This window comes from Cornus florida, unplaced genomic scaffold, assembly GCF_030987335.1.
Source record: "Cornus florida cultivar Cherokee Brave unplaced genomic scaffold, ASM3098733v1 CherokeeBrave_3.0.0_Hap2_Chr07, whole genome shotgun sequence".
Taxonomy (NCBI): Eukaryota; Viridiplantae; Streptophyta; class Magnoliopsida; order Cornales; family Cornaceae; genus Cornus; species Cornus florida.
This window is the reverse complement of record NW_026775577.1, coordinates 14,483,577-14,498,963: the sequence shown is the minus strand read 5'-3', so window position 1 is coordinate 14,498,963 and position 15,387 is coordinate 14,483,577. Positions and strand designations below refer to the sequence as shown.

Here is a 15,387-nt window from a genome sequence, read left to right as displayed (position 1 = left end):
ACTATCCAAAAAAAATAAAAAATAACATCATATGTCCGTAGCAATGTAATTAGAAACGAGTTGACCGCAACAATAATTTAGAAAGCAACATATGTGACAGACAGCTAAGAAATCATCCTGTCCCTCAATGCATATGATATTCATGAAAAGAATAAAAAACATATTTTGCTTGGCACTAGCAAAAATTAAAAATAACATCATATGTTGATGGCAATGGAATTAGAAACGGGTAGAATGCAACAATAGTTTAGAGAGACCCCCGGGGGCATAGTAATGATGGTTAGAGCTTGGGCTTTCACATTCGAGGCTCGAGTTCGACTCCTAACCTCTGCGTTCCCGGACTCACCCGAAGGTGTCCTTGGGCAGGGCTCCACCCCCAGGTTTGTACCCCACGGTGGGTCCCTAAGGGGCCCTGCGTGGGGGAGTTCCTGAGTCATCAAAAAAAAAAAAAAAAAAAACAATAGTTTAGATAGCAATATATGTGACAAATAACTCACTGAGTAATGGGACGAGGTGTCTATGTCGGAGACGATTGATGATGGTCTCGGCTAAGAAATCATCTCCCTTAATGCTCTCCCTGGAGAACCACTTCATGGCCACCTCCAAATTTTCACCCGGTAACAAACCTTTATACACCACACCAAAACCACCTTCACCCAATTTATTCTTTTCATGAAAATCGTTGGTGACTTTCTTCAAATCCTTAAACTGAAACTCCCTAGGCATCCCGGGCAAGCTCTTCATAGCCTCGAGGATGTCTAGGTCGGTTCGCGCCAACCTCCTCCTATAAAAGTAAAAGCTCAAACCCATGGCTGCAATCAATGAAAGCGCCACACCGGGGACCCCAGCCGCGAGGACGATTGTCAAACGCTCATTGTTGTCCTCATTTTCAGGATAGTAGTCAACCACCGTCAGGTTCCATCTGCGCACGCAGTTCAACTGGGTGGTGTTGCCAGTTGAAGCTGTAAATCCGAAATAAGAAGACTGGGCTACCCAATCTCTGAGGTCGAGATCCGATTTCAGCATCGGAGAGGATGGCCTAGCAGGTGTGGGACCATCCTGTGAAGCTTGCTCTATGTACACCTCAATGGTCTTGTCGATGCCGTCGTACTGGACCCAAACATTGTAAAACTTGGCTACTGGTTCTGAAGGAACGAGTTGAATGTCATGTAAAGACACGGTCTTGTTAGACCGCACACTGTTGATGTTTAGGCCGATATGGTTATCATCCGGGTCGAAGTCGTCCTGCCACCAAATGGTTGGTGGAGTTGCCATCGGTAGTGGAGTTTGTCAAGCCCATGTGCTGGCCCTCGCTTCCGAGAGGTATGGCCTTCTCCGGGAAAATCCCGAAGGCCAGACCTTCGCCCGGGGTGGGCGAATTATTCAGCCAATGGGTGTTGATGAGAAAGGAGGAGTTGAAGGATGCAACTCGGGACGAATTGGACGAGTGAACTTCATGATCGTCCTAGAGCTTGAAAGTTCGATTGAGAAGCACTCTACCTGACCGATTGAAGAGGCTGACAATGCCATTGCCGGCCGAGTCGGGGGTGACTTGAAGGGCATCGTGGTGGATGGCCGCAGGGGGTTGGATCGCGAAATTGTGCTTGTTGGAATCGTTAAACGAATCGAATTGGACTTGAAAATTTTGTGATCTGAAAACTATCTCTGCCGAGAAACAGAGGAGGAGGGGGAGGATTGTGACAACCTTCGTAGTCAGGCCCATGATGTATTGAACACCCAGCGAAATCGGAAATGGAGATTGACGAGTACTCAAGAGAATACATAGAGAGAGTTGGTTTTGAATTGAGGTTTCATGCTTCAACATTACTCGGAACTCGCGCTCTTGCGATAGTTTGGACTCCGTCAACAAAACCCATGGAAAAGAATTTCGCGCCATTCGGAGAAAGAGTATTTGATAGTACTTCCAAATCATATACCAAGATTATGTTTAGCATTCAAATTTGGCGTAAGATAAGATTCTCGCCCATTATATATTAAATTATTCCGTAAACGAAAGAAAATTATGTTCAGGCAAATTAATTCGACTTATATATCATATCAAAGTGATTAATTAAGAGTGTTTTTTAAATTATTTTGCGTAAACAAATAGAACTTAGGGTTTCACAACCCTACTCATTTCTGTCTTGCGAACAACTCTCTCCAACAAACTTTTACAAAAATCTCAAGTTACCCTAAAGTTAATTGTGGGATTATTAGATTTTCTTATTTAATTTTTGCATTATTATTTAATGAGGACTATAGCTAATAATGGTGTATAACAATCTGTGTGTCAACTATCAAGCCAATGGTGAGGGTATATATAAGGGGATGATATGATTTTAGAGTCATTCCGGGTAATGCAATTGATTGTACAGTAGTATATATATATATATATATATATGACTAGTCTTTGGCTGACAGGACCTGCCTTCGAGAAAATAAGAATATATCCCTAAAATGTCATAGGTCAATTAATTAATATGTCAAAACATCAAAGTCACATAGGAATCACATGCTTTGATTTTTAAGAATCTAATATTTTTAAGAGAATAATTTTTATTATTATTTTAATATATTAATAGTGAATGAATTATCAAATTTATTTGTATGTAATAATGTGATTGTTTCATATTTCTAAGTTAAATTAGAAATATTACAAAAATAGTATGTTGACTAATTAAGAAAATTGTAAAGAATTTATTTAGTAGCAAATTTAACATTATTCCAAAACAAAACTTATGCTTAATAGAAGTATATGGACTTGAGTTCAGGCCCAAAGTTATAGTACAGAATATGGGTACTAGAATTCTCTTATTCAAATGGGCACTTCAACTGGGTCAGCAATTGTCTCCGGCTGCCCTAAAAGAACCCAGAGAACCAAAAATTATGGACCCACTTTTCAATATTGGATACGCAGGCCCAAATACGTGGATTGAGCCCATAATTTGCTTTTGTTTTGGCCCATTTGGACGAGCCCATCCCGACTTCAAGTTTATCTTAGCGGATGATCAACTTTAATTCATATCAATGTCTTTATACATGCCTCAACAATCAAGCCAACCCTTTCTTAATCTCTATTTTCTCTATTGATTAATTCTTGTTATGTATTTCATTACTTATGTTTTATCCATTCTTAGCTTTATTATTATATTATTTAAGTTAATATTAATATTATTGAATTATTATCTTGTTAAATTCATGTTTAGTTAAATTCATATTGTTCAAATGATGTATCATTTAGTGTAATGAAAGCATGTTATTTCATTTTATACTAATGTAATTGTTCCTTGTTTTAATTCATTGTGTTATGAATAAAGTTGATGTATTGCTATTTGTATTATTTACACATTGCCTCAACAATCAAGCCAATCCTTTCTTAACCTCTATTTTATCTATTGATTAATTCTTGTTATGTATTTCATTACTTATGTTTTATCCATTCTTAGCTTTATTATTATATTAATAAGTTAATATTAATATTATATTACCGAATTATTTATCTTGTTAAATTCATATTTATTGTTATATTCATATTGTTCAAATGATGTATTATTCAGTTTAATGAAAGCATGTTATTTCATTTTTTTTATTAATGTAATTGTTCCTTGTTTAATTCATTGTGTTTTGAATAAAGTTCATGTATTACTATTTGTATTATTTATAAAAGATATGGAATTTCCACAACACCATCTACTTACTTAATTAAGCTTTTAGGTTTGACTGTGAAGCATTCACCTAAGTAAGTTGGGTGGCCCTACTGCAACACTCTCATTGCGAAATCAAGTTTGGGAGAATGTTACAAGGAAATCGCGTCCCACATAGCACTACCTAATTTTTGGGCAGCTTGTTTGCCATAGCTAATAATGAGGCTATGGTGGGGAGAAGTAGAGTCTAAACTCCCGTATTTTTACCTTGCTCATTTTTTAACCAGAATGACATCTAATCCGATGATATAATCTCTTCATTCTCACTGAGAAAAGAATGAGTTGTAGTCTGAGAAAAAGTATATTCCCCTGTGTTAATTTCTTGTCATGGAAAAAAAAAATCTTTTAATAAATGTATGGTGTATAACACAGTCCATAGCGTCAACTGTGAAAGCAATGAGTACAAGGGAATGTGTTAGAATATATATTCAAGCCAAGAATGGATTACATGATTTTAGAGTAATTCTGGTAATTGATTGTACTATGACTTGTCGTTGGCAAACAGGACCAGTCTTCAAGAAACTAAGAATCTGCTTATAAAAATGTCACATAATAATTAATTGAGTGTCCCCTGTGTCATCACATCAAGGTCACTGCAAGGAATCATATTCTGTAAAGGTCTAAAGTGTTTTTTTTTTTTCAGCTACAGAGTGATTGTGTTCTCTCGGGCTCAGCCATTTCGAAATTTTATTTTATTAATTTACCAAATTATTGATGACAACAATACTAAAAGAATGAGATATATATAGTGATATTTATTTTGGTTATTATTACCGTGACAATTATCATGATGTCATATTGACAAGAATTGCATCGTTGCCTTAAAATGTTCCCAAAAAAAAATCCAAAGTAAATTACTTGCTCTACAATATTCTGTAGTATTTACATATGTCATCTCTAACCAATAAACATATATAAACCTCTCAATCTTTGATGTATCAAAATAAATTGAGAGTTTCTATAACTATTCAATGACGGGGACATTACATGTATAATATACCTCTAGGGTATTGTAGACTACACAAGTCACAACTCTCTCGGTTATGGATAGAGTTGTCGAGACCAACCAGACCCCAAGTGAGAGGTTGTAATGGTTTCATGGATCATAATGGCGGAACTAATATCTTCTCCTCCCATCCCCACCACTGCTGGCCAAACGAAAGGTGGTTTGAATGGCGGCACATAAGGCACCTGGACAGACTCCGACAAAATCTTAACAATCTCCTTCATATCCAACCTCTCATTCGCCATCGGATGGCAACATGACAGCCCTAAAAGCAGAACCCTCTCGGCTGCCTCCGCCACATAATTTACCCCAAGCCTCTTATCCACCGCCTCTAGTAGGCGGCCATCACGGTGCAAGTACCACACCCAATCAACCAAGTATTGAAATGCACCTATCCTAGTGCCAGGCCTTAGGCCAGACACTACTTCAAGCAACACTGCTCCAAATGCATACACATCCGATTGTTGTGTTGCTTTGGCCGTGAGAAAGCACTCGGGGGCAATGTAGCCTGCTGTTCCAATCACGCCTGCAGCATCGGTGTATGAATTCTTCTCGTGGTCGAGGGCACGAGCTAGGCCAAAGTCACCTAGCCGGGCATTGAAGTTGGAGTCAAGCATGATGTTGCTGGCCTTGAGGTCGCGGTGGACCACCTTCTGATTAAAATCGTTGTGGAGGTAATGCAGAGCTGAGGCCAGTCCCGAGATGATCTTGTAGCGGAGGTTCCAGCTTAAGGGCTGGTCGTTGGCACTGTTGCCGAAGAGGTGCTTGTCCAGGCTGCCATTAGGCATGTATTCATATAGCAAGAGGAGCTTCCCGTTCTTGTGGCACCATCCTGCGTGACATAAACACACATTATTACTCTATCTATGCACTGCATGTATGACTTGGCCAAAGGCAAACTTGATATAGAAATAATCACTAGGAAGCTAACGACACCCAAATTCTGCATTATTTAATTATGCAACAACACTAGGCAGATTAGGTTTTGTTAGTACCGATTTTATAATATATATATATATATATGGGTCAAGTATAGAAAACACCTAGGTACTATGTTCACATTGCATATCGCATCTTTCGCGTGCAAAAAATATTATCAAATTTGTGCAAATAGTACCAACGTATTTAAAGTAGAGTTAAACTAAAATGCCCTTACTTTGACATTTTATAAAAAAATATTAAAAAAATATTATTTTGTAAAATGACTTAAAGGACTTTGTGCAACCAACCACAAAAGGTTAATATGCTACTAATCTCATAGTAGAGGGGGGTATTATGTTCACATGAAATGCAATATATATATATATATATATTGGAATTATTGAATTCTTTATAATTGTTACTTTTGGAATTATTGAATTCTGATTCTTTACCAAAATTATTACACATGAAATGCAATAATAAATAAATTATTTTTTATTTATACCCTCAATATATATATATATATATATATATATATATATATATATATATATATATATTTATTTATTTATTTATTTATTTATTTATTTTGGCACGATTTTTGTATTTAAGCTAGGACTCTTTATATTGAACTAAAAAAGAATTTCAAATGAGATTGAATTTAAAAATATATATCATAGAAAATTTTCGACAATTTTATACCCGGAATAAATAAAAAATTAATTATTGCATTTCATGTGGAATAATTTAGTAATAATTCAGAATTCAATAATTCCAAAAATATATACATATATTGCATTTCATGTTCACATAACATCCCTCTATTATGAAATTAGTAACATATATACCTCCTTAGGCATTTTCGAAAGAATAAAAGGACAAAATGGGTATTACTACACTAATTTATTTCAATTTTTTAATTGAGGGATATTTCCGCACCATGTGAAAAAACAGAGATGCTTTTTACACAGTTGTTAAACTAGAAAATAAAAATATTACACCAAGTATACATTAGGGTATTTTTTATACTTATCCCTATATCTATACTATTATTAAATGTGCAAAGTGTTTCAGTATTTCAGTATTTATTTATTAATTGATATAAATTCTATAACACTCAAAATTACCTAATAAAATTCAAATTAACAAAATATAAAAAGAGTTTAATTCAAATTACAAAGTCCCGCATCAGTTTTAAATAAAAAGGATTACATGAAAGCCTCTTATAAAGCTATAGAGCTAAATAAAAAATAATCACACCTTCTCGGCCTTTTGTCTAAGATCAAATATAGTACTAAATTTTTTTGGGTCGGCCTTTTGGCTAACCTTTCTTGATATTTTGGCTAAGATCAAGTGTAGTACTACTTTCTCGGCCTTTGGGCAAGGAGTTTTAGTTTTTATTTATTAATTGATATAAATTCTATAAAATTCAAAATTACCTAATAAAATTCAAATTAACAAAATATGAAGAGAGTTTAATTCCCAATAAAGAACTCTCATTAAAAATTACCTAATAAAATCATGCAAAGTGTTTCAGTATTTATTTATCTATATAAAAAAATATTTATTAATTGATATAAAAATAGTTTTTGTAAAAATAGTTTCTATAAAACTCTAAAAATTACTTAATAAAATCAATCACATTCTATTAATCCAAGAAGCCTATAAATAGAGGCATGGAGGAAGGAGGAAGGGGTATAGAAATTGAGAATTCTAGAAATCCAGAATTCCAGAGTAAAATACAGAAACTCTGCCAAAGAGTTTTAGTATTTATTTATTTATATAAAAAATATATTTATTAATTGATATAAAAAGAGTTTTTATCTATACTATTATTAGATTAGATGTGCAAAGAGTTTCAGTATTTAAGTACAAATTACCTATTTATCTATTTATTATGAGTTTTTTAATAAAAGTAAATCTAATTAGACAACAATTATTAAAATAAAAAATATTTATTAATTGAAAATTACCTAATAAAATCATACAAAGTGTTTCTGTATTTTAGTATTTATTTATTTATATAGAAAAATATTTATTAATTGATATAAAAATAATTTTTGTAAAAATAGTTTCTATAATACTCTAAAAATTACCTAATAAAATCAATCACATTCTATATAAAACAGTCTTATTAGGTTTCTGGATCCAAGCAACAGTTTGAACGAGAAATCCACGTTCACAAAGACCATGATGCTAACGCTTTTTCCTTTTTTTCTTTTTTTAATATAACATTGAAAATTTTAGATGTGACAAAACATTCTACCAATCCTGAACTAAAAAAGTAACGAAGACTGTCTTTTTAATATTTCTGTTCGTATGTTGTATTTCTTTTCTAAAGTCCTAAATAGTAATCCCATAAATTTTATGAGTTCAAGTTAATCTATTAATATATGTGCATTATTTTCATTTGGATTATTTCTTTTCAAATGTTCTATAAACTGCCATAATTTTTGAACTCAAATTACTTCTTATGTTTTTTCTTACATAAGGTACATTACTATTGTTTTCATTAATTAATATTCTTCACCTTTTGAGATTCTGAGTTTTTACCTTTTGAGATTCTAAGTTATATTTGTGTGTGAATCCGATTCCAAAGGAAGCATAGTAGATACTTTAATGAGTCATATTATTACATGTCCGTGATTAATTAGGAGATGTCTATACGCATTAAAAATTTTCTGCATAGAGATTTTGTTTGTATATCTATGAGTCAACATCCACTTCTACCGGTCAACAAATCTGACCAAACGGGATATTGATTTCCCAGCTTGATTCACTGCCTAAATTGGAAGGAAAAGGGTAGATCAGAAAGCCCTTTGAGTCCTCCCTCCGTATTCTCAAATTCTTATGAGTTATCGTAGAAGTGATAAAATTTAAGTCACACATAGTAAAATCAGGAACAAGAAAGTGCGTGAAATGCGAGAGTAGGAACATGTTTAACACCTATTTAAAAAAAATGTATGACTTAAATTTGTCACATCTCTCTCACAATTGTTTTCATATTCAAAATGTAATCGTATACTGACTAAATGATAATATAGGTTTAATCTTTCACTTCCCATGCATCAAATTGTCTTATTTAAAAGCTAAGTGCAATGTCAGTATTTTCATTGTAGTCACACGGTATCTTTGGATCTCTTCTGACCAAGGACAACGACCTTTGGTTTATATAATCTGATGGTTGTATTGCAAATTCACATTTCTCATTTTAGTATCAATAAAACCATTTTTTTTTTTTTTTTACTGTTTTAAATTTCTTAATCGAACATTATCAAAAAAAATCTATATCTATATATAAATAAAGATTTAAAATTTGGTGAATAAAAAATAAGATAAATAGTTTTATATATATATATATATATATATATATATATATATATATATATATATATATATATTAAATGTACAAAGTGTTTCAGCGTTTCAGTATTTCAGTATTTATTTCTTAATTAATATAAATTTTTTTGGGTCGGCCTTTTGGCTAATCTTTCTTGATCTTTTGGTTAAGATCGAGTGTAGTACTACTTTCTCGACCTTCGTGTAAAGAGTTTCCGTATTTATTAAATGTGTAAAGTGTTTCAGTGTTTCAGTACTTCAGTATTTATTTATTAATTGATATATAGTCTATAACACTCAGAATTACCTAATAAAATTAAAATTAATTCAAATTAACAAAATATAAAAAGAGTTTAATTCAATTTACAAAGTCCCACATTGATTTTAAATAAAAAGAATTACATGAAAGCCTCTTATAAAATTATAGAGCTAAAGAAATAATAATCACACCTTCTCGGCCTTTTGGTTAAGATCAAGTGCAGTACTAATTTTTTTTGGGTCGGCCTTTTGGCTAACCTTTTTTGGTCTTTTGGTTAAGATCAAGTGTAGTACTACTTTCTCGACCTTTGTGCAAAGAGTTTCAATATTTATTTATTAATTGATATAAATTCTATAAAACTCAAAATTACCTAATAAAATTCAAATTAATTCCAATTAACAAAATATAAAAAGAGTTTAATTCACAATAAAGAACTCTCATTAATTATTATATCCCATGATATAAATTCTATAAAACTCAAAATTACCTAATAAAATTAAAATTCAATCTATAATCAATTATGCTTGACCAAATGGTTCATATATTAAATTATTTGTCAATTTTCATATTTTTAATTTAATAAAATCCTTGATGTAAATGAGTCGTGAGTTTATTACTGTAACCCACACTAAAAATGATATCTTGGAAATTTATTTATAAAAAAAAATATTTATTAATTGATATAAAAAGAGTTTTATCTATACTATTATTAGATGTGCAAAGAGTTTCAGTATTTAAGTATTTATTTATTTATATAAAAAATATTTAAAACACTAAAATCAACATAATAAAATTGAAATTAACATATTTATCTATTTATTATTATGAAATTTTTAATAAAAGAAAATCTAATTAGACAATAATTATTAATATAAAAATATTTATTAATTGATATATAAAACAAAATAATTTTTCTAAAACTCTACCATAAATTAGCTTTTATTATGAGTTCTTAGTAAAATTAAATCTAATTAGACAAGGATATATTTAAAGAAAATAAAATAATTTCTATAAAACTCTATCACAAATTACCTATTTTATTTTCAATAAAACTATATCACACTAGACAAAGATATATTTAAAGAGTTTCTCGTTCCATTCGATCTTTTAGGTCCCGACTTCACCTCGACAGTTATGCCACGATGTCTTTAAAGCCTATATGCGATGGATAGACTCCTGTAACCATGACATATTTGCTATTTGCTTACTTGAACAGAAACATAATTTCTTTCGAAAAGAAAGAAAATGGTTAATTCCACAAAAGAAAGAAGTCTTTTTTTACGAGGTACAACTAGAAATTCCTATTTAAAGAGTTTTATTTAATTATATACAAAAATATTTACTATTTGATATAAAAAGAGATTTTATCTACACTATTATTAGATGTGCAAAGAGTTTCAGTATTTAAGTACAAATTATTTATTATATAAAAAATTATTTATTAATTGATATAAAAAGAGGTTTTTAAAGAGTTTCTTTAAAACTCTAACACAAATTACTTATTTATCTATAGATTATGAGTTTTTTTAATAAAAATAAATCTAATTAGACAATAATTATTAAAATAAAAAATATTTATTAATTAAAAATTACCTAATAAAATAATGCAACGTATTTCAGTATTTATTTATTTATATAAAAAAAATATTTATTAATTGATATAACAATAATTTTTGTAAAAATAGTTTCTATAATATTTGAAAAATTAACTAATAAAATCAATCACATTCTATATAACACCATGTCAGTTATGATTATGTAATTATCAGAAAAGAACACATGTCATCATCCTACTAATCCAAGAAGTCAATAAATAGAGGCATGGAGGAATGAGAAAAGGGTACAGAAATTGAAAATTCTAGAAATCCAGAATTCTAGAGTAAAATACAAAAACTTTCCAAAGAATTTCAGTATTTCAATATTTATTTATTCATATAAAAAAATATTTATTAATTAATATAAAAAGAGTTTTTATCTATACTATTATTAAATGTGCAAAGAATTTAAGTATTTAAGCATTTATTTATTTATATAAAAAATTATTTAAAAAACTAAAATCTAGATAATAAAATTTAAATTAACCTATTTATCTATTTATTATTGTGAATTTTTTAATAAAAGAAAATCTAATTGGACGATAATTATTAATATAAAAAAATATTTATTAATTGATATATAAAATAAAATAATTTTTCTAAAAGTCTACCACAAATTAGCTTTTTGTATGAGTTTCTTAATAAAATTAAATCTAATTAGACAATGATATATTTAAAGAAAATAAAATAATTTTTATAAAAATCTATCACAAATTACCTATTTTATTTTCAATAAAACTCTATTACACTAAACAAAGATATATTTAAAGAGTTTATATAAAACTCTAACTCAAATTACCTATTTATCTATTTATTATGAGTTTTTTAATAAAAGGAAATCTAATTAGACAAGTATTATTAATATTAAATATTATTTATTAATTGATATAAAAAGAGATTTTAAAAGAGTTTCTATAAATCTCTAATACAAATTACCTATTTATCTATTTATTATGAGTTTTTTTTTAATAAAAGTAAATCTAATTAGACAAGAATTATTAAAATAAAAAATATTTATTAATTGCAAAAGTACCTAATAATATGAATCACATTCTATATAAAGCTCTTATTTTTAGTTCAATATAAAGAGAATAGTTAGTTTTTATGAATAATTATCACAATATAACCGGCCCACTCAGTTATGATTATGTCATTATCATAAAAGGACACATGTCATAATTCTATTAATCCAAGAAGGTTATAAATAGAGACATAGAGGAAGGGGTACAGAAATTAAAAATTCTAAAAATTTAGAATTACATAGCAAAATAGAGAAGCTCTGCCAAAGAGTTTCAGTATTTATTAAAAAGAGTTTTTATCTATAGTATTATTATATGTGTAAAGAGTTTCAATATTTTTTTATTTATATAAAAAAAATATATAAACACTAAAATCTACATAATAAAGAGTTTCTATAAAACTCTAACACAAATTACCTATTTAACTATTTATGGTGAGTTTTTTAATAAAATGAAATATAATTAGACAAGTATTACTAATATAAAAAATTATTTATTAATTGATATAAAAAGCAGTTCAAAAGAGTTTCTATAAAAAAAACTCTAACACAAATAACCAATTTATCTATTTATTATGAATTTTTTAATAAAAGTAAATCTAATTAGACAATAATTATTAAAATAAAAATATTTATTAATTGATATAAAAATAATTTTTAAAAGATTTTAAGTTAAACTCTAATACAAATTACCTATTTATTTATTTACTATAAGTTTTTTAATAAAAGAAATTCTAATTACACAAGAATTATTAATATAAAAAATATTTTTTTAATTGATATAAAAAATAAAATAATTTTTCTAAAACTCTATCACAAACTACATTTTATTATGAGTTTTTTTTTCTTTTTTTAATAAAAGCTAATCTAATTTGACAAGAATTATTAAAATTTAAAAATATTTATTAATTGATATAAAAAGAGTTTTTAAAAGAGTTTCTATTAAACTCTAACACAAATTACCTATTTATTTATTTATTATAAATTTTTTAATAAAAGAAAATCTAGTTAGACTAGAAAACCTCTACCACAAATTGCCTATTGTATTTTCAATAAAATTATAATACATTAGGCAAAGATATATTTTAAGATTTTCTATAAAAACTCTAATCGAAATTACCTATTTCTCAATTTATTTTGAGTTTTTTAATAAAAGGAAATCTAATTACACAAGTATTGTTAATATAAAAAAAATTTATTAATTGATATAAAAAGAGGTTTTAAAAGAGTTTCTATAAAACTCTAACACAAATTACCTATTTATTTATTTATTGAAATCTAATTAGACAAGAATTATTAATTTAAAAAATATTTATTAATTGATATAAAAAAAGTTTCTATAAAATTCTAACACATATTATCTATTTATTATGAGTTTTTTTTAATAAAAGAAAATATAATTGAACAAGAATATTTATAAAGAAAATAAAATAATTTTTATAAAATCTACCACAAATTAGGTGTTTTATTTTCTATAAAACTCTATCACATTATCTACAAAACATTAAATACGTGCATCGCACGTGTCTTTTCCTAGTATGTATATATATATATGTATGTATATATATATATATATATATATATATTTTAACAAGAAACTTCCAGTTTAGCTATTTAATCTATCTAAATTTTAGTGTATAGATCATAAATTTAACATTTTAAAGTGATCATATAGGATAATAACCCATTGCTTAATTTTGTTATTAATCTAATGGCTCAAAAGCAATCAAATCTAATATCTGAGCATGATATTAATTAATATGGCCAACATGCATAAATACCAATTATGGACACACCAGGGCAACCAATCAAAACTATAAATCTGACTGAGCGGAAGTTATGAACTCTACCAAAGAACAATAAATCAACTTTGAATTTACTAGCAAAAGAATTCTAAATACCAAATAAATAAATAAATAAACAAACAAACATATGTTCATGGCAATGATATTAAGGAGGAGTAGATAGCAATAATTGTTTAGAAAGCAACATATGAGACAGATGGATCAAGGACTTACCGAGTAATGGAACGAGGTGTCTATGTCGGAGACGATTAATGATGGTAAGCTCGGCCAAGAAATCATCCTGTCCCTTAATGCTCTCCCTGGAGAACCACTTCACGGCCACCTCCAAATTCTCAGCCGGTAACAACCCTTTATACACCACACCGAAACCACCTTCACCCAACTTATTCTTCACGTGAAAATTGTCGGTGGCTTTCTTCAAATCCTTAAAATGGAACTCCCTAGGCATCCCGGGCAAGCTCTTCAGAGCCCTGAGGATGTTCGGGTCCGATCTCGCCAACCTCCTCCTATAGAAGTAATAGCACAAAGCCATCGATCCACTCACTAATAACGCCACTCCGGGCACTCCAACTCCGAGGACGATTTTCAACCACGGATCCTTGTCAGGATAGTACTGAACAGTCAGGTTCCACCTGAGCACGCAGTTCAACTGGGTGGTTTTGCCAGTTGAAGCTGCAAATCCGAAATAAGAATTCTGGGCTACCACATCTCTGAGGTCGAGATTGGATTTCACCAGCACCGGAGAGGATGGTCTGGCTGGTGTCGGACCCTTCTCCGAAGCTTGCTCTATGAAAACCTCAATGGTCTTGTTGATGCCGTCGTACTGGACCCAAACATTGTAAAACTTGGCTCCTGGAGGAACGAGCTCAATGTCAAGTGATGATAACAACACGTTCTTGATGGATCGGATGCTGTTGATGTTTAGGCCGATGTGGTTATCATCCGGATCGAAGTCCTGCTTGAACGTGTCGAACTCGACCGCGACCAAATGGTTGGTGGAGTTGCCATCTGTGGTGGAGTTTGTCAAGCCCATGTACTGGCCCTCGCTCCCGGGAGGTATGGCCTTGTCCGGGAAAATCCCGAAGGCTAGACCTTCGCCCGGGGAGGTCGAATTATTCAGCCGATAGATGTTGATGAGAAAGGAGGAGTTGAAGGACGCAACTCGGGACGAATTGGACGAGTGGACTTCTTGATCGTCCCAGAGCTTGAAAGATCGATTGAGAAGCACTCTACCTGACCGATTGAAGAGGTTGACATTGCCGGCCGAGTCAGGGGTGACTTGAAGGGCGCCCTGGTTGATGGCCGCAGGGGGTTGGATCGCGAAATTGTGCTTGTTGGAATCGTTGAACGAATCGAATTTGACTTGAAAGTTTTGTGATCCGAAAACTATCTCTGCGGACAAACAGAGGAGGGGGAGGATTGTGAAAAGCTTCGCAGTCAGGCCCATGATGTATTGAACACCCAACGAAATCGGAAATGGAGATTGACGAGTACTCAAGAGAATATATAGAGAGATTTGGTTTTGAATTGAGGTTTGAAGGTTCTTGGTCTCATGCTTCAACATTGCTCGGAACTTGCACTTTTGCAATAGTTCGGACTATGTTAACAAAACCCGTGGAAAAGAATTTGGCGCAATCAGGAGAAAGTTCAAAGTTGTTGTATTTGATAGTACTTCCAAACCATATACCATTTTACTTTTCACATTAAATTGGATGTGAGATAAGAGTTTTGCCCATTATA

General features: G+C 30.5%; 1 protein-coding gene and 1 pseudogene across 1 annotated transcript; both read right to left on the bottom strand.

Moving 5' to 3' along the window:
* Positions 1–292: 292 nt before the first annotated feature.
* LOC132316292 (probable L-type lectin-domain containing receptor kinase S.5) lies at positions 293–1,897 on the bottom strand (annotated as a pseudogene).
* A 2,247-nt stretch (positions 1,898–4,144) lies between these two features.
* On the bottom strand, positions 4,145–15,094 carry LOC132316291 (probable L-type lectin-domain containing receptor kinase S.5). The gene is made up of 2 exons (XM_059814798.1): positions 13,861–15,094; positions 4,145–5,542 (listed from the first exon to the last, which is right to left on the bottom strand). Exons 1-2 carry the CDS (start codon positions 15,092–15,094, stop codon positions 4,746–4,748), a joined length of 2,031 nt encoding a protein of 676 aa, XP_059670781.1. The 3' UTR covers positions 4,145–4,745.
* Between the last annotated feature and the right edge of the window lie 293 nt (positions 15,095–15,387).